General features: G+C 43.0%; 1 protein-coding gene across 1 annotated transcript in view; it reads left to right on the top strand.

Annotated features, from left to right (window-relative positions):
• The window catches only part of WDR18 (WD repeat domain 18), a 91,867-nt gene that overhangs the window by 66,369 nt on the left and 642 nt on the right, over positions 1-24,856 (top strand). Inside the window, exons 5-8 of the mRNA XM_053702818.1 lie at positions 4,892-5,035; positions 5,119-5,177; positions 5,276-5,400; positions 24,382-24,548. Coding sequence (XP_053558793.1) covers positions 4,892-5,035; positions 5,119-5,177; positions 5,276-5,400; positions 24,382-24,548 — 495 coding nt within the window. The remainder of the gene's footprint in view (positions 1-4,891; positions 5,036-5,118; positions 5,178-5,275; positions 5,401-24,381; positions 24,549-24,856) is intronic.

Raw genomic sequence — 24,856 nt, 5'->3', positions numbered from 1 at the left:
GTAAATTGCCCATCGAACGGGCATAAGCGTGTTACAGTAAACGGTTAATACCCCTGTTAATAGTAGGGTTTCCTTGGAGGGGAAGGAGGACAGGAGAGGCGAGGGAGGAGGGTTTTCTTTTGTGTGGTGTGTATGGATGTTCTGTCCAATTCTTTTTTTTCTTTTTTCTTTTTTTTTTTCGGGCGGGTTCAGGGAATAAAACAAAAACCACCAACAGTGGTTAAAACTACTATGAACTTGAAGTTACTAGAAAAGTTAACGCTTCTCCCAGGTGCTTGGGGATAGGTCTAACACTCGTTTTGGTCTATTTCTGTTTTGAATCATCATAACTTTGGTTTTCTATATGATGTAAAGTTTAATTTAACACTTGGTAGGAGAAGTAAATATGATGTTTTCTTATTTATGTAATTCTTATAACGCAAAATATTGTTTCTTTTTTGTCTCGTACTAATTACCCTGCGTGGTAAAATAAATATGTGATTTAATATTTACCATATTATAAAATGTAGTGGTAACGCTGTTTTACAAATATTAAAAAAAAAAAAAAAAAAAAAAAGAATGGGATAGACCAGGTATACCGTTTTCTCCCCCTCCTAACTTTAAGAAAATGTTTCACATATCAGACACCATACGGGACTCCTGGCAATAGGTCCCTAAGGTGGAGGGAGCTATATCTACTCTAGCTAAGCTTACAACTATACCTATTGAGGACAGTTGTGCTTTTAAAGACCCTATGGATAAAAATTAGAGGGCCTTCTAAATAAGTTATTTGTTCACCAGGGTTTTCTCTTACAGCCTGCATTGTTCCAATAACTACTGCAGCGGCTTTCTGGTTTGACACCCTGGAGGGAGGAGTCCCTGAAGGTAGAGACACCTTTAGAGGACATTTTAGACAGAATAAAGGCTCTGAAGCTAGCCAATTCATTTATCACAGATGCTGCTTTTCAAATCGCAAAATTGGCGGCGAAAAACGCAGGCTTTGCCATTCGGGCAGCAGAGCGTTATGGCTGAAATCGTGGTCTGCTGATGTGTCCTCTAAATCCTAAGCTTTTAGCGATTCCTTTCAAGGACCTGAACTGAAGGAAATCATCTCTGACATTACTGGAGGTAAGGGTCACGCCCTACCACAGAACAAGTCTTTTAAGATGAGAGGTAAACAAAATAATTTTCGTTCCTTTCGAAATTTCAAAGGAGTACCCTCTGCTTCCTCTTCCTCCACTAAACAGGAAGGGAACTCTGCTCAATCCAAGTCTATCTGGAGACCTAACCAGGCCTGGAATAAAGGTAAACAAGCCAAGAAGCCCGCTTCTGCTACCAAGACAGCATGAAGGGGCGCATCTCCCGTTCCGGGACCGGATCTAGTAGGGGGCAGACTTTCTCTCTTTGCTCAGGCTTGGGCAAGGGATGTTCAGGATCCCTAGGCATTGGAAATTGTGACCCATGGGGTATCAGCTGGAATTCAAAGATTTTCTCCCTTCACGTTTGTCTGTAGACCAGACAAAGAGAGAGACGTTCTTATGCTGTGTAAGAGACCTCTATACAATGGGAGTAATTTGCCCAGTTCCAAAACTGGAACAGGGACAGGGGTTTTACTCAAATCTATTCGTGGTTCCCAAAAAAGAAGGAACCTTCAGACCGATTTTAGATCTCAAAAGTCTAAACAAATTTCTCAGATTCCCATCGTTCAAGATGGAGACTATACGAACAATTTTACCAATGATCCAGGAGGGTCAATATATGACCACCGTGGATCTGAAGGATGCGTATCTTCACATTCCTTTCCACAAGGATCATCATCAGTTTCTAATGTTTGCCTTTCTGGACAAACATTATCAGTTCGTGGCCCTTCCTTTCGGGTTGGCCACAGCTCCCAGAATCTTCACCAAGGTGCTAGGGTCCCTTCTAGCGGTTCTCAGACCGCTGGGTATAGCAGTGGCGCCCTATCTGGACAATATTCTGATCCAGGCGTCAACTTATCTGACCAAATCTCACACTGACATCGTGTTGTCTTTTCTAAGAACTCATGGTTGGAAAGTGAATATAGAAAAGAGTTCACTTGTTCCACAAACAAGAGTTCCATTCTTGGGAACTCTGATAGGCTCGGTAGACTTGAAAATATTTCTGACGGAGGTCAGAAGATCAAAGAGTCTAAATACTTGTCAAATTCTTCGGTCCGTTCCTCTGCCATCGGTGGCTCAGTGTATGGAGGTCATTGGATTAATGGTAGCGGCAATGGACATCATTCCGTTTGCTCTCTTTCATCTCAGGCCACTGCAGCTGTGCATGCTCAGACAGTGGAATGGGGATTATGCAAATTTATCTCCTCAGATAAATCTGGATCGAGAGTCCAGAGACTCTCTTCTTTGGTGGTTGTCAGAGGATCATCTGTCCCAGGGAATGTGCTTCCGCAGGCCATCATGGGTAATAGTGACGACGGACGCCATCCTCTTGGGCTGGGGTGCAGTCTGGAATTCCCTGAAGGCTCAGGGTGTTTGGACTCAGGTGGATTCTCAATTATCAATCAATATTCTGGAACTGAGGGCAATATTCAATGCGCTTCAGGCGTGGCCTCAGTTGGCTTTGGCCAAATTCATAAGATTCCAGTCGGACAATATCACTACTGTGGCATATATCAATCATCAGGGGGGAACAAGGAGTTCTCTAGCGATGAAAGAGGTATCCAAGATAATTCGATGGGCGGAGACTCACTCTTGCCATCTATCAGCAATCTATATCCCAGGAGTAGAGAACTGGGAAGCGGATTTTCTAAGTCGTCAGACTTCTCATCCGGGGGAGTGGGAACTCCACCCGGAGGTGTTTGCATCATTGATTCATCAATGGGGCATACCGGAATTGGATCTGATGGCATCTCGACAGAATGCCAAACTTCCACGTTACGGGTCCAGTTCAAGGGATCCTCAAGCTGTACTGATAGATGCTCTAGCAGTACCTTGGTCGTTCAACCTGGCTTATGTGTTTCCACCATTTCCTCTCCTACCTCGTCTGATTGCAAGAATCAAACAGGAGAGAGCTTCAGTAATTCTAATAGCGCCTGCGTGGCCACACAGGACTTGGTATGCAGATCTAGTGGACATGTCATCTCTGCTACCGTGGAAACTGCCATTGAGACAGGACCTTCTCATTCAAGGTCCGTTCCAACATCCAAACCTAAATTCTCTGCAGCTGACTGCTTGGAGATTGAACGCTTAGTTTTAAATAAGCAGGGATTCTCTGAATCGGTCATTGATACTTTGATTCAGGCTCGCAAACCTGTCACGAGAAAGATTTACCATAAGATATGGCGTAAATATCTTTGTTGGTGCGAATCAAAGGGCTAATCATGGAGTAGGGTTAAGATTCCTAGGATTTTGTCCTTTCTCCAAGAAGGATTGGAGAAGGGATTATCAGCTAGTTCATTAAAGGGACACATTTCTGCTTTGTCAATTTTACTACACAAGCGTCTGGCGGATGTCCCAGACGTTCAGTCTTTTTTCCAGGCTTTAATCAGAATCAAGCCTGTGTTTAAACCTATTGCTCCGCCATGGAGTTTGAATTTAGTTCTCAATGTTCTTCAAGGGGTTCCGTTTGAACCCATGCATTTCATAGATATTAAACTGTTATCTTGGAAAATTTTGTTTTTAGTTGCTATCTCTTCGGCTCAAAGTGTTTCTGAGCTTTCTGCATTGCAATGTGATTCGCCTTATCTTATATTCCATTCTAATAAGGTGGTTTTGCGTACTAAACCTGGATTTCTTCCTAAGGTTGTTTCTAATAAGAATATTAATTAGGAAATTGTTGTTCCTTCCTTGTGTCCTAATCCTCCTCCTAAGAAGGAACGTCTGTTGCATAACTTGGACGTGGTTCGTGCGTTGAAGTTTTACTTACAAGCGACCAAGGATTTCCGTCAAACATCTTCTCTATTCATTGTTTATTCTGGAAAGCGTAGGGGTCAAAAAGCTACGGCTACCTCTTTCTTTTTGGCTGAAAAGCATCATCCGTCTGGCATACGAGACTGCTGGACAGCAGCCTCCTGAAAAAATTATGGATCATTCCACTAGAGCTGTGGCTTCCACATGGGCTTTCAAAAATGATGCTTCTGTTGAACAGATTTGTAAGGCTGCGACTTGGTCCTGCCTTCATACTTTTTCCAAATTTTCCAAATTTGATACTTTTGCTTCTTCTGAGGCTATTTTTGGGAGAAAGGTTTTTCAAGCAGTGGTGCCTTCCGTTTGGGTATCTGTCTTGTCCCTCCCGTTCATCCGTGTCCTGTTGCTTTGGTATTGTATCCCACAAGTAAGGATGAATCCGTGGACTCGTCGTATCTTGTAGAAGAAAAGGAAATTTATGCTTACCTGATAAATTGATTTCTTCTACGATACGACGAGTCCACGGCCCTCCCTGTCTTTTTAAGACAGAATTTATTTTGTTTTTCAAAACTTCAGTCACCTCTGCACCTTTTAGCTTTTCCTTTCTCTTCCTATACCTTCGGTCGAATGACTGGGGGTGGAGAGAAGGGAGGAGCTATATATAAACAGCTCTGCTGTGGTGCTCTTTGCCACTTCCTATTAGCAGGACGATAATATCCCACAAGTAAGGATGAATCCGTGGACTAGTATCGTAGAAGAAATCAATTTATCAGGTAAGCATAAATTTCCTTTTTCATTAGTTATTTTGCCCCCTTTCATGTAATTTATCTCTGAATATTGTGGATGTTCTAATTATTAGAGCTGGAATGCAAACAGACTTCTTAAGACTAACCCTGCTGGCTTTAGCATATAAAAACTGCAGAATATTGCTTTTTATGCTAACCTTATATTAGTTCTATGAAAGCAGTATTTTACAGTGTGACGTTCAAGGATTTTTCAAGTGAGGTTTGCCTTGTTTCTTGTAGCTTTGGGACATTTCCTCTGGGGACCTCTTGCTTTCTGTGCTTTTTGATGTCCGAATTATGTCAGTGACCTTTGACCCTGCTGAGTATCACCTGTTTTGTGGGGGTAGTGATGGATCCATATTTCAGGTGGACCTCTGTGCTTCGGTGAGTTAGCCTTTTGAAACTTGTGTGAGAAGTTTTATGTTGACCCCACTGTGTCTTGCTGTTGATCCTACTGTGTCTTGTAGCCAGTACAGAGGGAGAAGACTTTCCATTCAGAGCTGGAGAAGGTGTTTAGAGGACACAGGTAACAGAGATTGTCTGGCAAGGATGGTGATTATAGTCAATAGCAGGTAATGCAGTAAGCTGTCTAGGCTTATGATTTAATTTCTCTATTGGTTTCAGGAACCAGGTAACCTGTCTGTCAGTATCGCTGGATGGCAGTATGCTGGTGTCAGGATCCAATGATGAGACTGTGTGTGTATGGGACATCCATAGCAAGCAATGTCTCCGTACGGTCCCCCACAGAGGTATTGTTAATTTATATGATGACCTATGCCACAATGAACTTTGTCATTTTCTTCTATAAAGGTAAGACGAGTCCCCGGATTCATTCTTTACTTGTGGGATATTATCCTTCCCTACAGGAAGTGGCAAAGAGCACCACAGCAGAGCTGTCTATGTAGCTCCTCCCTTAGCTCCACCCCCCAGTCATTCTCTTTTCCTACTCTAAGTACTAGGAAGGGTAAAGTGAAAGAGGTGATAAAATATTAGTTTTTAATTTCTTCAAGCAAGAGTTTATTTTAAATGGTACCGGTGTGTACTATTTACTCTCAGGCAGCAGATAGATGAAGACTGCTGCCTGGAGGATGATGATCTTGGCATTTGTAACTAAGGTCCATTGCTGTTCCCTCAGAGGCTGAGGAGTACAGGAAACTTTAGTGTGAGGAACGGTTTCATGCTATGCAGCAATGAGGTATGTTCAGTCATATTTTTCTGGAGAGACTGTATTTCAGAAAGGCTGACATTATACCCAGGAGGGTAAGGGTAAGCAGTAATCCTAGAGCTAAAAGAAGTGCATTACTTAGCTTGCATATGGGGCCAATTTCTAATATGGTTGACACTGAAACAAATGTTTGAGCAAACTTTTTTTGTTGTTTGGGAGTGCTTTAACGTTTTTGTGGGCAATAAACGTTTTTGGGCAATTTTATTAGGGCACACATGGCTTAATTTTCGGGCCTTAAAACCCACATGGCTAGTTATAACCGCTCTGGTGCGGTTCTTTAAGGCTGAGGAAACGTCGAGTGAGATGGGCGGGGCCTATTTTCACGCCTCGGATGCGCAGTTAGTTTTGTCAGTAAACAGCAAGCTCTAACTCCTGAGGTCCCTGGTGTATGTTGTGGGCCCAATCTAAGCTTTTACCCCACTCTTTCGATCCCTGAGGGCAGGTAGGGCCACAGCAGGGCAGAGTGTTTTTTTCCGGATCTGGGCCTGTTTTCGATCCGGTTTGGAAATTAAGGGGTTAATTGTTAAAAAAAAATGGTGGTACAGTACCGTTTTTTAAGATTGTTATTTTTTTTCACTAAATAAAGTGTTTTCATGCTCGTTTGTAGTCATTACTAGCCTGTTCAACATGTCTGACATTGAGGAAAGTCAATGTTCAATATGTTTAGAAGCCATTGAGGAACCTCCACTTAGAATGTGTCACTCATGCACTGAAAGGTCAATAAATTGCAAAGAACATATTTTAGCTACTAAAAGTATGTCGCAGGATGATTCTCAGTCAGAAGAGAATCAGGTTTTGCCATCTAATTCTCCCCAAGTGTCACAACCGTTAACGCCCGCATAAGCGACGCCAAGTACTTCTAGTGCGTCTAATTCTTTCACCCTGCAAGATATGGCCGCAGTTATGAATACTACCCTCACAGAGGTTTTATCTAAGCTGCCTGGGTTGCAGGGGAAGCGTAGCAGGTCTGGTGTGAGAACAAGCGCTGAGCCCTCTGACACTTTATTAGCCATATCCGATGTACCCTCACAATGTTCTGAAGTGAGGGATAAGCTGGCTGAGGGAGAGATTTCTGACTTAGGAAATATGTTCCCTCAGACAGATTCTGATATGACGGCTTTTAAATTTAAACTAGAACACCTCCGCTTATTGCTCAGGGAGGTTTTAGCGACTCTGGATGATTGTGACCCTATTGTAGTTCCAGAGAAATTGTTTAAAATGGACAGGTTCCTAGAGGTTCCTGCCTACACTGATGGTTTTTCTGGTCCCTAAGAGGATTTCGGAAATTGTTACTAAGGATTGGGATAGACCAGGTATTCCGTTCGATCCCCCTCCTACTTTTAAGAAAATGTTTCCCATATCAGACGCCGTGCGGGACACGTGGCAGACGGTCCCTAAGGTGGAGGGAGCTATTTCTACCCTGGCTAAGCGTACAACTATACCTATTGAGGACAGTTGTGCTTTCAAAGATCCTATGGATAAAAAATTAGAGGGTCTTCTGAAGAAAATATTTGTTCATCAAGGTTTTCTTCTCCAACCTATAGCGTGCATTGTTCCTGTAACTACTGCAGCGTCCTTTTGGTTCGAGGCTCTGGAAGAGGCTCTTCAGGTTGAGACTCCATTAGAGGATATTCTGGATAGAATTGGGGCTCTCAAGCTAGCTAATTCTTTCATTACAGATGCCGCTTTTCAATTGGCTAAATTAGCGGCGAAGAATTCAGGTTTTGCCATTTTAGCGCGTAGAGCGTTATGGCTTAAGTCCTGGTCTGCTGATGTGTCATCAAAAGCTAAGCTTTTGGCCATCCCTTTCAAGGGTAAGACCCTATTCGGGCCAGAACTGAAAGAGATCATTTCAGACATCACTGGAGGGAAAGGCCATGCCCTTCCTCAGGATAACACAAATAAGATGAGGACCAAACAAAATAATTTTCGTTCCTTTCGAAACTTCAAAGGTGGTCCCTCTACATGAAAATTTTTCTGACGGAGGTCAGGAAATCAAAGATTTTATCCATCTGCTGAGCTCTTCATTCCATTTCTCGGCCGTCAGTGGCTCAGTGTATGGAGGTAATCGGTTTAATGGTAGCGGCAATGGACATAGTTCCGTTTGCGCGCTTGCATCTCAGACCACTGCAACTTTGCATGCTCAAACAGTGGAATGGGGATTATGCAGATTTTTCTCCTCAGATAAATCTGGACCAAGAGACCAGAAACTCTCTTCTTTGGTGGTTGTCACAGGATCATCTGTCCAAGGGAATGTGTTTCCGCAGGCCAGCGTGGGTCATAGTGACGACGGACGCCAGCCTATTTGGCTGGGGTGCAGTCTGGAATTCCCTGAAAGCACAGGGTTTGTGGACTCAGGAGGAGACTCTCCTCCCAATCAATATTCTAGAACTGAGAGCGATATTCAACGCGCTTCAGGTGTGGCCTCAGCTGGTGCTGGCCAGATTCATAAGATTTCAGTCGGACAATATCACGACTGTAGCATATATCAATCATCAGGGGGGAACAAAGAGTTCTCTAGCGATGATAGAGGTTACCAAAATAATTTGATGGGCAGAGACTCACTCTTGCCATCTATCAGCAATCTATATCCCAGGAGAGAACTGGGTAGCGGATTTTCTAAGTCGTCAGACTTTTCATCCGGGGGAGTGGGAACTCCATCCGGAGGTGTTTGCACAATTGATTCGGCAATGGGGCACACCAGAATTGGATCTGATGGCGTCTCGTCAGAACGCCAAACTTCCTTGTTACGGGTCCAGGTCAGGGGATCCTCAGGCAGTACTGATAGATGCTCTAGCAGTACCCTGGTCGTTCAACCTGGCTTATGTGTTTCCACCTTTTCCTCTCCTTCCTCGTTTGATTGCCAGAATCAAACAGGAGAGAGCTTTGGTGATTTTGATAGCACCTGCGTGGCCACGCAGGACTTGGTATGCAGACCTGGTGGACATGTCATCTCGTCCACCATGGACTCTGCCACTGAGACAGGACCTTCTGATTCAAGGTCCGTTCCAGCATCCAAATCTAGTTTCTCCGCGGCTGACTGCTTGGAGATTGAACGCTTGATCTTATCCAAGCGGGGTTTCTCGGAGTGAGTCATAGATACCTTGATTCAGGCTCGAATGCCTGTCACCAGGAAAATTTATCATAAGATATGGCGTAAATATCTTTATTGGTGCGAATCCAAAGGCTACTCATGGAGTAAGATCAGGATTCCTAGGATTTTGTCCTTTCTCCAAGAAGGATTGGAGAAGGGGCTTTCAGCTAGTTCCTTAAAGGGACAGATATCTGCTTTATCAATGGCAGATGTTCCAGACGTTCAGTCGTTCTGTCAGGCTTTAGTTAGAATTAAGCCTGTGTTTAAACCTGTTGCTTCGCCATGGAGTTTGAATTTAGTTCTTAAGGTTCTTCAAGGGGTTCCGTTTGAACCTATGCATTCCATAGATATTAAGCTTCTATCTTGGAAAGTTCTGTTTTTAGTTGCTATCTCTTCGGCTCGAAGAGTTTCTGAACTATCTGCATTGCAATGCGACTCACCTTATCTTGTCTTCCATGCTGATAAGGTGGTTTTGCGTACCAAACCTAGATTCCTTCCTAAGGTTGTTACTAATAAGAATATTAATCAGGAAATAGTTGTTCCTTCTCTGTGTCCTAATCCATCCTCTAAGAAGGAGTGTCTATTGCACAACTTGGACGTGGTTCGTGCTTTAAAGTTTTACTTGCAAGCGACCAAAGATTTTCGTCAAATATCTTTGTTTGTTATCTATTCTGGAAAACGTAGAGGTCAATAAGCTACGGCTACCTCTCTTGCCTTTTGGCTAAAAAGCATCATCCGTTTGGCATACGAGACTGCTGGACAGCAGCCTCCTGAAAGAATTACAGCACACTCTACTAGAGCGGTGGCTTCCACATGGGCTTTAAAAAATGATGCTTCTGTTGAACAGATTTGTAAGGCTGCGACTTGGTCTTCGCTTCATACCTTTTCCAAATTTTCCAAATTTGATAACTTTGCTTCTTCGGAGGCTGTTTTTGGGAGAAAAGTTCTTCAAGCAGTGGTGCCTTCTGTTTAACCATCTGTCTTGTCGCTCCCGTTCATCCGTGTCCTGTAGCTTTGGTATTGTATCCCACAAGTAAAGAAGAAAACTAAATTTATGCTTATCTGATTGATTTCTTCTATGGTAAGACGAGTCCACGGCCCGCCCTTTCATTTTAATGAGAGATTATATTTCTCCAACATAGGTGTGTCCGGTCCACGGCGTCATCCTTACTTGTGGGATATTCTCTTCCCCAACAGGAAATGGCAAAGAGCCCAGCAAAGCTGGTCACATGATCCCTCCTAGGCTCCGCCTACCCCAGTCATTCTCTTTGCCGTTGTACAGGCAACATCTCCACGGAGATGGCTTAGAGTTTTTTAGTGTTTAACTGTAGTTTTTATTATTCAATCAAGAGTTTGTTATTTTAAAATAGTGCTGGTATGTACTATTTACTCTGAAACAGAAAAGAGATGAAGATTTCTGTTTGTATGAGGAAAATGATTTTAGCAACCGTTACTAAAATCCATGGCTGTTCCACACAGGACTGTTGAGAGGAATTAACTTCAGTTGGGGGAACAGTGAGCAGTCTCTTGCTGCTTGAGGTATGACACATTCTAACAAGACGATGTAATGCTGGAAGCTGTCATTTTCCCTATGGGATCCGGTAAGCCATGTTTATTAAGATAGTAAATAAGGGCTTCACAAGGGCTTATTAAGACTGTAGACTTTTTCTGGGCTAAATCGATTCTTATATTACACATATTTAGCCTTGAGGAATCATTTAATCTGGGTATTTTGATAAAATTATATCGGCAGGCACTGTTTTAGACACCTTATTCTTTAGGGGCTTTCCCTAATCATAGGCAGAGCCTCATTTTCGCGCCGGTATTGCGCACTTGTTTTTGAGAGGCATGACATGCAGTCGCATGTGTGAGGAGCTCTGATACATAGAAAAGACTTTCTGAAGGCGTCATTTGGTATCGTATTCCCCTTTGGGCTTGGTTGGGTCTCAGCAAAGCAGATACCAGGGACTGTAAAGGTGTTAAAGTTAAAAACGGCTCCGGTTCCGTTATTTTAAGGGTTAAAGCTTCCAAATTTGGTGTGCAATACTTTTAAGGCTTTAAGACACTGTGGTGAAATTTTGGTGAATTTTGAACAATTCCTTCATATTTTTTCGCAATTGCAGTAATAAAGTGTGTTCAGTTTAAAATTTAAAGTGACAGTAACGGTTTTATTTTAAAACGTTTTTTGTACTTTGTTATCAAGTTTATGCCTGTTTAACATGTCTGAACTACCAGATAGACTGTGTTCTGAATGTGGGGAAGCCAGGGTTCCTTCTCATTTAAATAAATATGATTTATGTGACAATGAAAATGATGCCCAAGATGATTCCTCAAGTGAGGGGAGTAAGCATGGTACTGCATCATTCCCTCCTTCGTCTACACGAGTCTTGCCCACTCAGGAGGCCCCTAGTACATCTAGAGCATGACGACGCTGATGATAATGGTTCTGAAATGCCACTACACCAGTCTGATGGGGCCAGGGAGGTTTTGTCTGAGGGAGAAATTTCAGATTCAGGGAAAATTTCTCAACAAGCTGAACCCGATGTGATTACATTTAAATTTAAGTTGGAACATCTCCGCGCTCTGCTTAAGGAGGTATTATCCACTCTGGATGATTGTGAGAATTTGATCATCCCAGAGAAACTATGTAAAATGGACAAGTTCCTAGAGGTCCCGGGGCTCCCAGAAGCTTTTCCTATACCCAAGCGGGTGGCGGACATTGTAAATAAAGAATGGGAAAGGCCCGGTATACCTTTCGTCCCTCCCCCCATATTTAAAAAATTGTTTCCTATGGTCGACCCCAGAAAGGACTTATGGCAGACAGTCCCCAAGGTCGAGGGAGCGGTTTCCACTTTAAACAAACGCACCACTATACCCATAGAAGATAGTTGTGCTTTCAAAGATCCTATGGATAAAAAATTAGAAGGTTTACTTAAAAAGATGTTTGTTCAGCAGGGTTACCTTCTACAACCAATTTCATGCATTGTCCCTGTCACTACAGCCGCGTGTTTCTGGTTCGATGAGCTAGTAAAGGCGGTCGATAGTGATTCTCCTCCTTATGAGGAGATTATGGACAGAATCCGTGCTCTCAAATTGGCTAATTCTTTCACCCTAGACGCCACTTTGCAATTGGCTAGGTTAGCGGCTAAGAATTCTGGGTTTGCTATTGTGGCGCGCAGAGCGCTTTGGTTGAAATCTTGGTCAGCTGATGCGTCTTCCAAGAACAAACTACTTAACATTCCTTTCAAGGGGAAAACGCTGTTTGGCCCTGACTTGAAAGAGATTATCTCTGATATCACTGGGGGTAAGGGCCACGCCCTTCCTCAGGATCGGTCTTTCAAGGCCAAAAATAAACCTAATTTTCGTCCCTTTCGCAGAAACGGACCAGCCCAAAGTGCTACGTCCTCTAAGCAAGAGGGTAATACTTCTCAAGCCAAGCCAGCTTGGAGACCAATGCAAGGCTGGAACAAGGGAAAGCAGGCCAAGAAACCTGCCACTGCTACCAAGACAGCATGAAATGTTGGCCCCTGATCCGGGACCGGATCTGGTGGGGGGCAGACTCTCTCTCTTCGCTCAGGCTTGGGCAAGAGATGTTCTGGATCCTTGGGCACTAGAAATAGTCTCCCAAGGTTATCTTCTGGAATTCAAGGGGCTTCCCCCAAGGGGGAGGTTCCACAGGTCTCAGTTGTCTTCAGACCACATAAAAAGACAGGCATTCTTACATTGTGTAGAAGACCTGTTAAAAATGGGAGTGATTCATCCTGTTCCATTAGGAGAACAAGGGATGGGGTTCTACTCCAATCTGTTCATAGTTCCCAAAAAAGAGGGAACGTTCAGACCAATCTTAGATCTCAAGATCTTAAACAAGTTTCTCAAGGTTCCATCGTTCAAAATGGAAACCATTCGAACAATTCTTCCTTCCATCCAGGAAGGTCAATTCATGACCACGGTGGATTTAAAGGATGCGTATCTACATATTCCTATCCACAAGGAACATCATCGGTTCCTAAGGTTCGCATTCCTGGACAAGCATTACCAGTTCGTGGCGCTTCCTTTCGGATTAGCCACTGCTCCAAGGATTTTCACAAAGGTACTAGGGTCCCTTCTAGCGGTGCTAAGACCAAGGGGCATTGCAGTAGTACCTTACTTGGACGACATTCTGATTCAAGCGTCGTCCCTTCCTCAAGCAAAGGCTCACACGGACATAGTCCTGGCCTTTCTCAGATCTCACGGATGGAAAGTGAACGTGGAAAAGAGTTCTCTATCTCCGTCGACAAGAGTTCCTTTCTTGGGAACAATAATAGACTCCTTAGAAATGAGGATTTTTCTGACAGAGGCCAGAAAAACAAAACTTCTAAACTCTTGTCGGATACTTCATTCCGTTCCTCTTCCTTCCATAGCGCAGTGCATGGAAGTGATAGGTTTGATGGTAGCGGCAATGGACATAGTTCCTTTTGCGCGCATTCATCTAAGACCATTACAACTGTGTATGCTCAGTCAGTGGAATGGGGACTATACAGACTTGTCTCAGAAGATACAAGTAAATCAGAGGACCAGAGACTCACTCCGTTGGTGGCTGTCCCTGGACAACCTGTCACAAGGGATGACCTTCCGCAGACCAGAGTGGGTCATTGTCACGACCGACGCCAGTCTGATGGGCTGGGGCGCGGTCTGGGGATCCCTGAAAGCTCAGGGTCTTTGGTCTCGGGAAGAATCTCTTCTACCGATAAATATTCTGGAACTGAGAGCGATATTCAATGCTCTCAAGGCTTGGCCTCAGCTAGCGAGGGCCAAGTTCATACGGTTTCAATCAGACAACATGACGACTGTTGCGTACATCAACCATCAGGGGGGAACAAGGAGTTCCCTGGCGATGGAAGAAGTGACCAAAATCATTCAATGGGCGGAGACTCGCTCCTGCCACCTGTCTGCAATCCACATCCCAGGAGTGGAAAATTGGGAAGCGGATTTTCTGAGTCGTCAGACATTGCATCCGGGGGAGTGGGAACTCCATCCGGAAATCTTTGCCCAAATCACTCAACTGTGGGGCATTCCAGACATGGATCTGATGGCCTCTCGTCAGAACTTCAAGGTTCCTTGCTACGGGTCCAGATCCAGGGATCCCAAGGCGACTCTAGTAGATGCACTAGTAGCACCTTGGACCTTCAAACTAGCTTATGTATTCCCGCCGTTTCCTCTCATCCCCAGGCTGGTAGCCAGGATCAATCAGGAGAGGGCGTCGGTGATCTTGATAGCTCCTGCGTGGCCACGCAGGACTTGGTATGCAGATCTGGTGAATATGTCATCGGCTCCACCATGGAAGCTACCTTTGAGACGAGACCTTCTTGTTCAAGGTCCGTTCGAACATCCGAATCTGGTCTCACTCCAGCTGACTGCTTGGAGATTGAACGCTTGATCTTATCAAAGCGAGGGTTCTCAGATTCTGTTATTGATACTCTTATTCAGGCCAGAAAGCCTGTAACTAGAAAAATTTACCACAAAATTTGGAAAAAATATATCTGTTGGTGTGAATCTAAAGGATTCCCTTGGAACAAGGTTAAGATTCCTAAGATTCTATCCTTCCTTCAAGAAGGATTGGAAAAAGGATTATCTGCAAGTTCCTTGAAGGGACAGATTTCTGCCTTGTCTGTGTTACTTCACAAAAAGCTGGCAGCTGTGCCAGATGTTCAAGCCTTTGTTCAGGCTCTGGTTAGAATCAAGCCTGTTTACAAACCTTTGACTCCTCCTTGGAGTCTCAACTTAGTTCTTTCAGTTCTTCAGGGGGTTCCGTTTGAACCCTTACATTCCGTTGATATTAAGTTATTATCTTGGAAAGTTTTGTTTTTGGTTGCAATTTCTTCTGCTAGAAGAGTTTCAGAATTATCTGCTCTGCAGTGTTCTCCTCCTTATCTGGTGTTCCATGCAGATAAGGTGGTTTTACGTACTAAACCTGGTTTTCTTCCAAAAGTTGTTTCTAACAAAAACATTAACCAGGAGATAGTCGTGCCTTCTCTGTGTCCGAAACCAGTTTCGAAGAAGGAACGTTTGTTGCACAATTTGGATGTTGTTCGCGCTCTAAAATTCTATTTAGATGCTACAAAGGATTTTAGACAAACATCTTCCTTGTTTGTTGTTTATTCTGGTAAAAGGAGAGGTCAAAAAGCAACTTCTACCTCTCTCTCTCTTTTTGGATTAAAAGCATCATCAGATTGGCTTACGAGACTGCCGGACGGCAGCCTCCTGAAAGAATCACAGCTCATTCCACTAGGGCTGTGGCTTCCACATGGGCCTTCAAGAACGAGGCTTCTGTTGATCAGATATGTAGGGCAGCGACTTGGTCTTCACTGCACACTTTTACCAAATTTTACAAGTTTGATACTTTTGCTTCTTCTGAGGCTGTTTTTGGGAGAAAGGTTTTGCAAGCCGTGGTGCCTTCCATTTAGGTGACCTGATTTGCTCCCTCCCTTCATCCGTGTCCTAAAGCTTTGGTATTGGTTCCCACAAGTAAGGATGACGCCGTGGACCGGACACACCTATGTTGGAGAAAACAGAATTTATGTTTACCTGATAAATTACTTTCTCCAACGGTGTGTCCGGCCCACGGCCCGCCCTGGTTTTTTAATCAGGTCTGATAATTTATTTTCTTTAACTACAGTCACCACGGTATCATATGGTTTCTCCTATGCAAATATTCCTCCTTAACGTCGGTCGAATGACTGGGGTAGGCGGAGCCTAGGAGGGATCATGTGACCAGCTTTGCTGGGCTCTTTGCCATTTCCTGTTGGGGAAGAGAATATCCCACAAGTAAGGATGACGCCGTGGACCGGACACACCGTTGGAGAAAGTAATTTATCAGGTAAACATAAATTCTGTTTTTTTTTATTTACACTTCAGTCACCTCTGCACCTTGTAGTTTCTCCTTTTCCTTCCTGTACCTTCGGTCAAATGACTGGGGGGTGGAGCTAAGGGAGGAGCTATATAGACAGCTCTGCTCTTTGCCACTTCCTGTAGGGAAGGATAATATCCCACAAGTAAAGGATGAATCCGTGGACTCGTCTTACCATAGAAGAAATCAATTTATCAGGTAAGCATAAATTTAGTTTTCTTCTGGAAGATATTTTGGCACCTTTGTGTTCACAATATGCTACAATAAAAAGCAAATTACTACATTATTTAGTAAAAGAATGCATAAACTATGCTGACAAAATAAGAAAATGAGGAAAACTAAATTTATGCTCACCTGATAAATGTATTTCTTTTTTGACACGATGAGTCCACAGATCATCTTAATTACTAATGGGATATTCACCTCCTGGTCAACAGGAGGCGGCAAAGAACACCACAGGAGAGCTGATAAATATCACCTCCATTCACTCCTAACCCAGTCATTCGACCGAAGTCAAGGAGAAAAAGGAAGTAATAAGGTGCAGAGGTGTCTGAAGTTTACAAACCCAACAATCTGTCTCCAATAACAACAGGGCGGGCCGTGGACTCATTGTGTCAAAAAAGAAATATATTTATCAGGTAAGCATAAATTTTGTTTTCTTTTTTATGACACGATGAGTCCACGGATCATCTTAATTACTAATGGGATCCAATACCAAAGCTAGAGTACACAGATGATACGGGAGGGACAAGACAGGGAGCCTAAACAGAAGGCACCACTGCTGGAAGAACCTTTCTCCCAAAGGCGGCCTCAGCTGAGGCAAAAGTATCAAATTTGTAAAACTTTGAAAAAGTGTGAAAAGAGGACCAAGTTTCAGCCTTGCAAATCTGTTCCACAGAAGCCTAATTTTTGAATGCCCATGAGGAAGCAACAGCCCTCGTGGAATGAGCCGTAACTCTTTCTGGAGGTTGCTGTCCAGCAGTCTCATATGCAAATCGGATGATACTCTTCAGCCAAAAAGAAAGGGAAGTAGACATAGCTTTCTGACCCTTAAGTTTTCCTGAGAAAACCACAAACAAAGAGGAAGACTTACGAAAATCTTTAGTCGCCTGTAGGTAATACTTTAAAGCACGAATCACGTCCAAATTGTGCAAAAGCCGTTCCTTCTGAGAAGGATTAGGACACAAGGAAGGAACAACAATCTCCTGGTTAATGTTCCTGTCAGAAACAACCTTAGGAAGAAATCCTAACTTAGTAGGCAAAACTACCTTATCCAAATGAAAGATAAGGTAAGGAGATTCACACTGCAATGCCGAGAGTTCTGAGACTCTATGAGCAGAAGAAATAGCAACAAGAAATAAAACTTTCCAAGATAACAACTTAACATCTAAGGAATGCATAGGCTCAAACGGAGGCCGTTGGAGAACATTAAGAACTAAATTCAGACTCCATGGAGGAGTAACTGGTTTTCACACAGGCCTAATTCTAACCAAGGCCTGACAAAAAGATTGTACATCTGCCAGACGTTTATGCAACAAAATAGTTAAAGCAGAGATCTGACCCTTCAAAGAACTTGTCGATAATCCTTTCTCCAAACCCTCTTGGAGAAAATACAATATCCTAGGAATCCTAACTCTACTCCATGAGTAACCTTTGGATTCACACCAATATAGATATTTACGCCATATCTTATAATAAATCTTTCTGGTCACAGGTTTACGAGCCTGGATCATGGTCTCAATGACTGAATCAGAAAAACCCAGCTTAAACAGAATTAAGCGTTCAATCTCCAAGCAGTCAGCTTCAGAGAAACTAGAGTTGGATGCAGGAAGGGACCTTGAATTAACAGGTTCGTCCTCGGTGGAAGACTCCAAGGTGGATGAGATTACATATCCACCAGATCCGCATACCAAATCCTGCGAGACCAGGCCGGTGCAATGAGTATCACCGATGCCTTCTCCTGCTTGATTCGAGCAATCATCCGTTGAAGAAGTGCAAACGGAGGGAATAGGTATGCTAGACTGAAGGTCCAAGGAACCGCCAAGGCATCTATTATTTCCGCCTGGGGATCCCTGGACCTCGATCCGTATCTTGGGAGCTTGGCATTCTGACACGATGCGATCTAATTCCGGCTGACCCCACTTGCGGATCAGGCTGGAAAACACTTCCGGGTGGAGTTCCCTCTCCCCCGGATGAAAGGTCTGCCTGCTCAGTAAGTCCGCCTCCCAGTTGTTCACCCCTGGGATGTGGATCGCCGACAGACAACAAGAGTGGGTTTCCACCCACTGAATTATCTTGGATACCTCTCATCGCTAAGGAACTCCTCGTTCCTCCTTGATGATTGATATAAGCTACTGATGTTATGTTGTCCGACTGGAACCTGATGAACTGGACCAAAGCTAACTGAGGCCAGTTCAGAAGTGCATTGAATATCGCTCTTAGCTCCAGGATGTTTATGGGAAAGACAGACTCTGACAGAGTCCAAACTCCCTGTGCTTTTAGCGAGCCCCAGACTGCTCCCCACCTTTGAAGGCTGCCGTCTGTTGTCACAATCGCCCAGGAAGGCCTGCGAAAGCAGGTTCCCTGGGAGAGATGATCCAGAGACAACCACCATAGAAGAGAATCCGTTGTCTCCTGCTCCAGTAGTATTTGAGGGGACAAATTGGTATAATCTCCGTTCCACTGCCTGAGCATGCATAACTGCAGAGGTCTGAGATGGAACCGAGCAAACAGAATGATGTCCATTGCTGCCACCATCAGTCCGACTACCTCCATGCACTGAGCCACTGATGGCCGAGGAGTGGACTGAAGGACTAGGCAAGTATCAATAATCTTTGATTTCCTGACCTCTGTCAGAAAGATCTTCATTAACAGGGAATCTATTACAGTTCCCAAGAAAGTTACCCTTGTACTTGGGATAAGAGCTCTTTTGTAAAATTACCTTCCACCCGTGAGAGCGAAGGAAGGATAACACCATGTTTGTGTGGGATTTCGCTAGATGGAAGGTCTGAGCCTGGACTAGAATGTTGTCCAGATAGGGCGCCACAGCAATGCCTCGAGAACGAAGTACAGCTAACAGAGATCCCAGAACTTTTGTGAATACTCTGGGAGCAGTGGCAAGACCAAAAGGAAGAGCCACAAACTGAAAGTGTTTGTCCAGAAAGGTGAACCTTAGGAATATGTGATGGTTGTTGTGGATGGGAACATGCAAGTACGCGTCCTTTAAGTCCACTGTTGTCATAAATTGACCCTCCTGGATCAAAGGAAGAATGGAACATATAGTTTCCATCTTGAAGGACGGTACCCTGAAAAACTTGTTTGTTCTCTTGATTTCTAAAATGGGCCTGAAGGTTCCCTCCTTTTTTGGAACCACGAATAGGTTGGAGTAAAAACCCTGACCCTGCTCCTGTAAGGGAACGGGGGCAATCACTCCCAGATCGGAGAGGTGTCTCACACAATGTAAGAATGCCTCTCTTTTTGTCTGGTCTGCAGACAATCTTGAAAGTAGGGACCTTCCTCTGGGAGGAAAACTTTTGAAATCCAACCTGTATCCCTGGGACACAATTTCTAATGCCCAGGGATCCTGAACATCTCGGATCCAAGCTTGAACGAAGAAGGAAAGTCTGCCCCCTACCAGATCCGGGGCATGACCTTCATGCTGACTTGGATTCAACGGCAGGCTTCTTAGCCTGTTTTCCCTTATTCCGAGGCTGTCTGGATCTCCACGCAGGCTTGGGTTGATCATGTTGAACAACGGAAGATGAGGAAGTTCCCTTGAAATTACGAAAGGAACGAAAATTACTTTGGCGCCCCTTCGTCTTATTTTTCTTATCCTGAGGGAGAAAATGACCTTTACCTCCCCTGATGTCAGAAATAATTTCCGATAGACCAGGACCAAATAAGGTCTTTCCTTTATATGGAATAGGCAAAAGTTTGGACTTAGAGGAGACGTCAGCAGACCAAGGCTTTAGCCATAAGACTCTGTGGGCCAAAATAGAAAAACCTGATATCTTCGCTCCCAGTTTGATAACCTGAAGGGAAGCGTCTGTGATAAAGGAATTAGCTATTTTGAGAGCCTTAATCCTATCTTGAATCTCATCCAAGGATGTCTCCGTTCTGATGGCATCAGACAGGGCTTCAAACCAATATGCAGCCGCACTGGTGATGGTCACAATGCACATGGCAGGTTGCCATTGTAGACACTGGTGTACGTACATCTGTTTGAGTAGGCCCTCTAATTTCTTGTCCATAGGATCTTTGAAAGCACAACTATCCTCTATGGGAATAGTAGTTCTCTTAGCTAAAGTGGAAATAGCCCCTTCCACCTTAGGTACTGTTTGCCAAGCTTGCTTGATAGTCGGCTATGGGAAACATCTTCTTGAAAATAGGAGATGGAGAAAAAGGAATACCCGGTCTCTCCCACTCATTAGCAATAATCTCAGAAGCTCGGTCAGGAACCGGAAATACATCAGTCGAGGAAGGAACCTCAAAATATCTTTTTAACTTACTGGATTTCTTAGGGACAACCACAACCGTGGAGTCGCTATCATCTAAAGTAACTAAAACCTCCTTAAGCAATAGACGGAGATGTTCCAGCTTAAATCTAAATGATACCACTTCAGTATCAGCGAGAGGAAGTACACCTTCAGAATCTGAAATCTCTCCTTCAGAAGCTACCACGGACTCTTCCTCCTCAGGCAAACCTCGCTTACTGAATGGCTTGTCTTCCTCTTACGTTTACTCTGCAACATGGGAAAAGCAGACAGCGCATCAGAGATTGTAGAAGTCATGAGAGATGCAATGTTCTTTAAAGCAACTCCAGTGGTAGTACAGAGGAGACGCAGGGCACTGCTTGTGAGGGTGGTAACACTTGGAGCGCCTGAGGAGAAAGTTGCGGCATATATTGTACCTCATCATTAGAATCGTGAACAACATCCTTAGAAGAAGTTGGCTCAGAATTTTTTTTTATCTTTGTCTTAAAGTCCTCTCAATACAAGAGGAACAGAAGGGTATTGGTGGTTCCACAAAAGCATTAAAACATAAAGAGCAAGGAACATGTGGCAATGTCCCTTGATCCATAATAACTCACACTTTGACACAATAAACCTTAAAATTAACAAAAGACCTTAAATACAAAAAAACGTTACTGTGGCTTTAAATTTTAAACTGCAACTATTTTACTGCACACTAAATTTGGTCTCACAGTCACCTCCACACCTCAGCCTCACAGAGACGCCTACCTTCCTGACCCAGAGATGATACGCTGACAGATGTGAAGCTACTCTTCAGCTGAAACAAATCCCCTAGCGAACTTAGGAACGCATGTAATAGCAGTAAACATGCACCCCTAGAAACAACAGACCGGAGATATCTCACTTATGCCTTTAAATCACTTATGCCTCAAAATGTCTTCACTGTAAGCGCAACTATGGAAAGGCGCGCGGGAGAAGTAAATCTTCCCTTCGTGGGCGTGTCTAAAATGCAAAGCCTGTTTGCTGGGGAAAAATTAACCCCACAGAACATGGAACCACCAGAGCCCTAAAAATGTTCAATGCCTCAGAGCTCAGACCAACCCCAGTGCCAAAAAAATACATATAGCTGTCAAATATTTCTCTCCTGCCTAGAAGAGTATTGTCAATAATAAAGTGCCCCTTACACGAGAGCCCTTAACTAAATATATAAGGTATTGTCCTGTGCCCACTCTTTTCTGAGTTGATCTGTCTGCCCTAGAACAAGAAAATAGCACTTACCTCAGGGTACTGCCTGACAGCAAGGCAGTTCACAGGTTTGAGAGTTCCTCTTCCTCACATCGACCTGTAGAAAACAGAGACTGAGTCATATCCCTCAGACTATAGACAATTAGGGCAGTATTAAATAGGGGAGGCGCAGTGAGAATTATGTCCCACAAGTTACCATTTCTCTAAAGCCACCAAAGCTCTACTGCAGAGACTGACATGGACTACAGCTACACCCTAGGAAAAAGTAGAACAATCCTGTACCACTTTAAAAATAATAAACTCTTGATTGAAGAATCTTAACTAACACCTCACTTTGCCACTTCTAACACTAACGCAGGCAAAGAGAATGACTGGGTTGGGAGTGAAGGGAGGTGATATTTATCCGCTCTGCTGTGGTGCTCTTTGCCGCCTCCTGCTGATCAGGAGGTGAATATCCCATTAGTAATTAAGATGATCCGTGGACTCATTGTGTCATTAAAAAGATATTTTTTTAATTCACAGTATAATGTTGTGGCCTTGGATGAAGTCCAGTAATAGTTCCTTTACCACATGATTTTATTATTAATAGGTACTGTAGGTATAGCAAACTATTTAAAGGACCACTAAACACAAATTGTAAACTACATGATTTTGAACCTTCAAATCTGAGAATAATTTTGCAATGAAAATTGCAGCTTTGTTTTGTCAAATTAGTTTATTATTTCATGTTTATTCATTTCACTGATTTCCCTGTCCCCACAGAACAAAAGATCCTTTGCACATGTGTGATTAAGAGAGACTGGGGAAGTCTGCCCTTAACTTTTCCCTTAAAGGGACATTGTACACTAGAATTTTCTTTGCATAAATGTTTAGTAGATTTTACATTTATATAGCCTATCTGGTAGTGGTTTTTTTTTTAAAAAAAATGTATAGTTTTACTTTAAGAACATTGTGCTGATTTTCAGACTCCTATCCAAGCCTCACAGTGTCAGATGTATACATGCGTTTACAGACTCCTGCAGGCTCCTGTTTGTTATCTGTCTTTTCATATGCAGAGAGGTGGGGAGTGTCTGCTCTTTTTGTTTACCCAGCCCCTTTCAGTGGGTGTCCCAGACTACCTCATTAACGGTGCTAAACTGGGAGCATCTAAGTAAGTTTTTAAAAGGTTTTATACTGGATTTTTTATATCAGTATCTGTGCATATTCTTCTTTATATAGTAGTGTCTATTACATGCAGTTAAATAAAAAAATGGTGTATACTGTCCCTTTAAGTTGGTTGAGCACCGAATTATCCTGATAAACCACTTTTTACAAACATGTGACTACTAAGAATCTTAGGGGAAGGGTGAAATAAACAAAAGCTTGCATAAATTGCCTAAAAAGTATTAACCCAAACCTCCCTGGGAGAAAGTGAAACAAATACATATTTTAGATGTATTTTACAGTAAAAGGCAGCAAAATAAATAATGGATGTATATTGCATTAATGATTCACTTGCAATAATGAAACATTTTATACGTTGTTGAAATGTCAAGTTTAATGGTTCTTTAAAGGCAATGTAAGTATATAAATGGGGCAGGCAGTATAACACATCATTGGTTGTATAGTTAATCTTGTCTAACTTGGGAAAAGAAAACTCACACTGATTGTAAGGTGACATTTTTTTTTTTTTAAGGGACACTCAAGTAAAAATTAAACTTTTATTATTCAGATAGAACCTGCAATTTTAAACAGCTTACCAATTTACTTATATTAACAAAATGTGCACAGTCTTTTTTATATTTAAACTTTTTGAGTCACCATCTCCTACTGAATAAACGTGTATGCATTTGTGTTTGACTAATGTCTGTCAGATGGTACGTGTATGCATTTGTGATTGGCTGATGGCTATCACATGGTAATGAGGGAGTGGAAATAGACATAACTTTTAAAATTGTTAGAAAAAAAATCTACTACTTATTTGAAGTTCAGACTATGGGCTAGATTTATGAAGCCCCTATGGCAGCCCTACGGCAGCAAGTTCTCATAAGAACTTGTTTGCCGTGATTTATCAAGTAGCGGTCACCAGACCGCTGCTTCCCTACGCTCTTCGCCACCTCTAAACTGGCGAAATTCAATCTCCTCGTCGAGGAGATTGACAGCTCCTACCCGTGCGTGATTTTTTTGCGCTCGCGTGCAATCCCGCCCCTGCCCGCGCACAGCCAATCACTGTACGCCTCAGCTATAATAAATCTAGCCCTAAGTGCTATTGCATTGTCTTATCTTGCATCTGATTATGCACATCTACTGTGTTTACTGGTCCTTTAAAATTCAGTGCAGGTAGTTTGTACAAACGCTTTACCACAAAAGGAATCCTGTGACTAGGATATGTTATTAAAAAGCATATCTTTTATGAACATTCACTGTTCCTTTAAAGGTATATAACAGTTTACATAAAACTACTTTATATAACTAAAACATCAGTGTGTTCAGCTGCTCTTTTTGGCTGAAGTATGTAGGGTAAACTTGTGCACTATCTTGTGGCCCCCACAACGGGTTATGAATTGATAAACTAAATATTGACTAAAGTGATATATGGCAACTGCTTACTGGCTTGCCTGCTTGATGCCTTTGTGGAGTGCCACAAGAGTGCAACAAGTCAAGTATTTGCATTTTTTCCTGTGTGTGCTTGCTTCATGAAAAATATACTCATTAGTTAGTATTTTAGTGTTCTGTACTTTTAAGAGTAGGTTTAAAATATTTTCAGCATTGTTTTTGATATGTTTTCTCTTTATAAGTCACTCCTTCTGTTCTTTTCCTTCACCCCAGGTCCTGTGACAAACGCCTTCATCATGCCAGCTCCAGCAAACATGTTGCGAGCTGACAGCAAGCCGAGCTTTCCTCTCCCACGCTTTAGCAAACACCTGCAAGGAGCTGAGGGCTGTGAAGGGCCAGATAGTGGAGGAGTCACACTTCGGCTTGGTAGACACCAACTGGTGAGCATTTAAAGAACAGCAAGAATCTTGCCATAACTTATTTAAAAAAAAAAGTAAATATAAAAACTGATATTTAAAATGTTGTTAACTTTGAGGCAGTGCTGAAGCATTTGCAAGGCAAGGTGGATATACACCACTGAGAGGCTCCCTGTGTTTCAAGATCTGAACCATGTGCGTGCACAAACTACAAATCTTGGATTCTATTTCCCAAATAGTAGTTTCTGGCAGTGAGAGGATCAAGATTACTCCAATTCAAATTAAGCCACACAATTGTACAGTTTGTTAAAATCTAAATTTTATAGTGCAAT

The sequence above is a fragment of the Bombina bombina genome, chromosome 2 (genome assembly GCF_027579735.1).
Source record: "Bombina bombina isolate aBomBom1 chromosome 2, aBomBom1.pri, whole genome shotgun sequence".
Lineage (NCBI taxonomy): Eukaryota > Metazoa > Chordata > Amphibia > Anura > Bombinatoridae > Bombina > Bombina bombina.
This window is presented reverse-complemented; position numbering and strand designations above follow the sequence as displayed.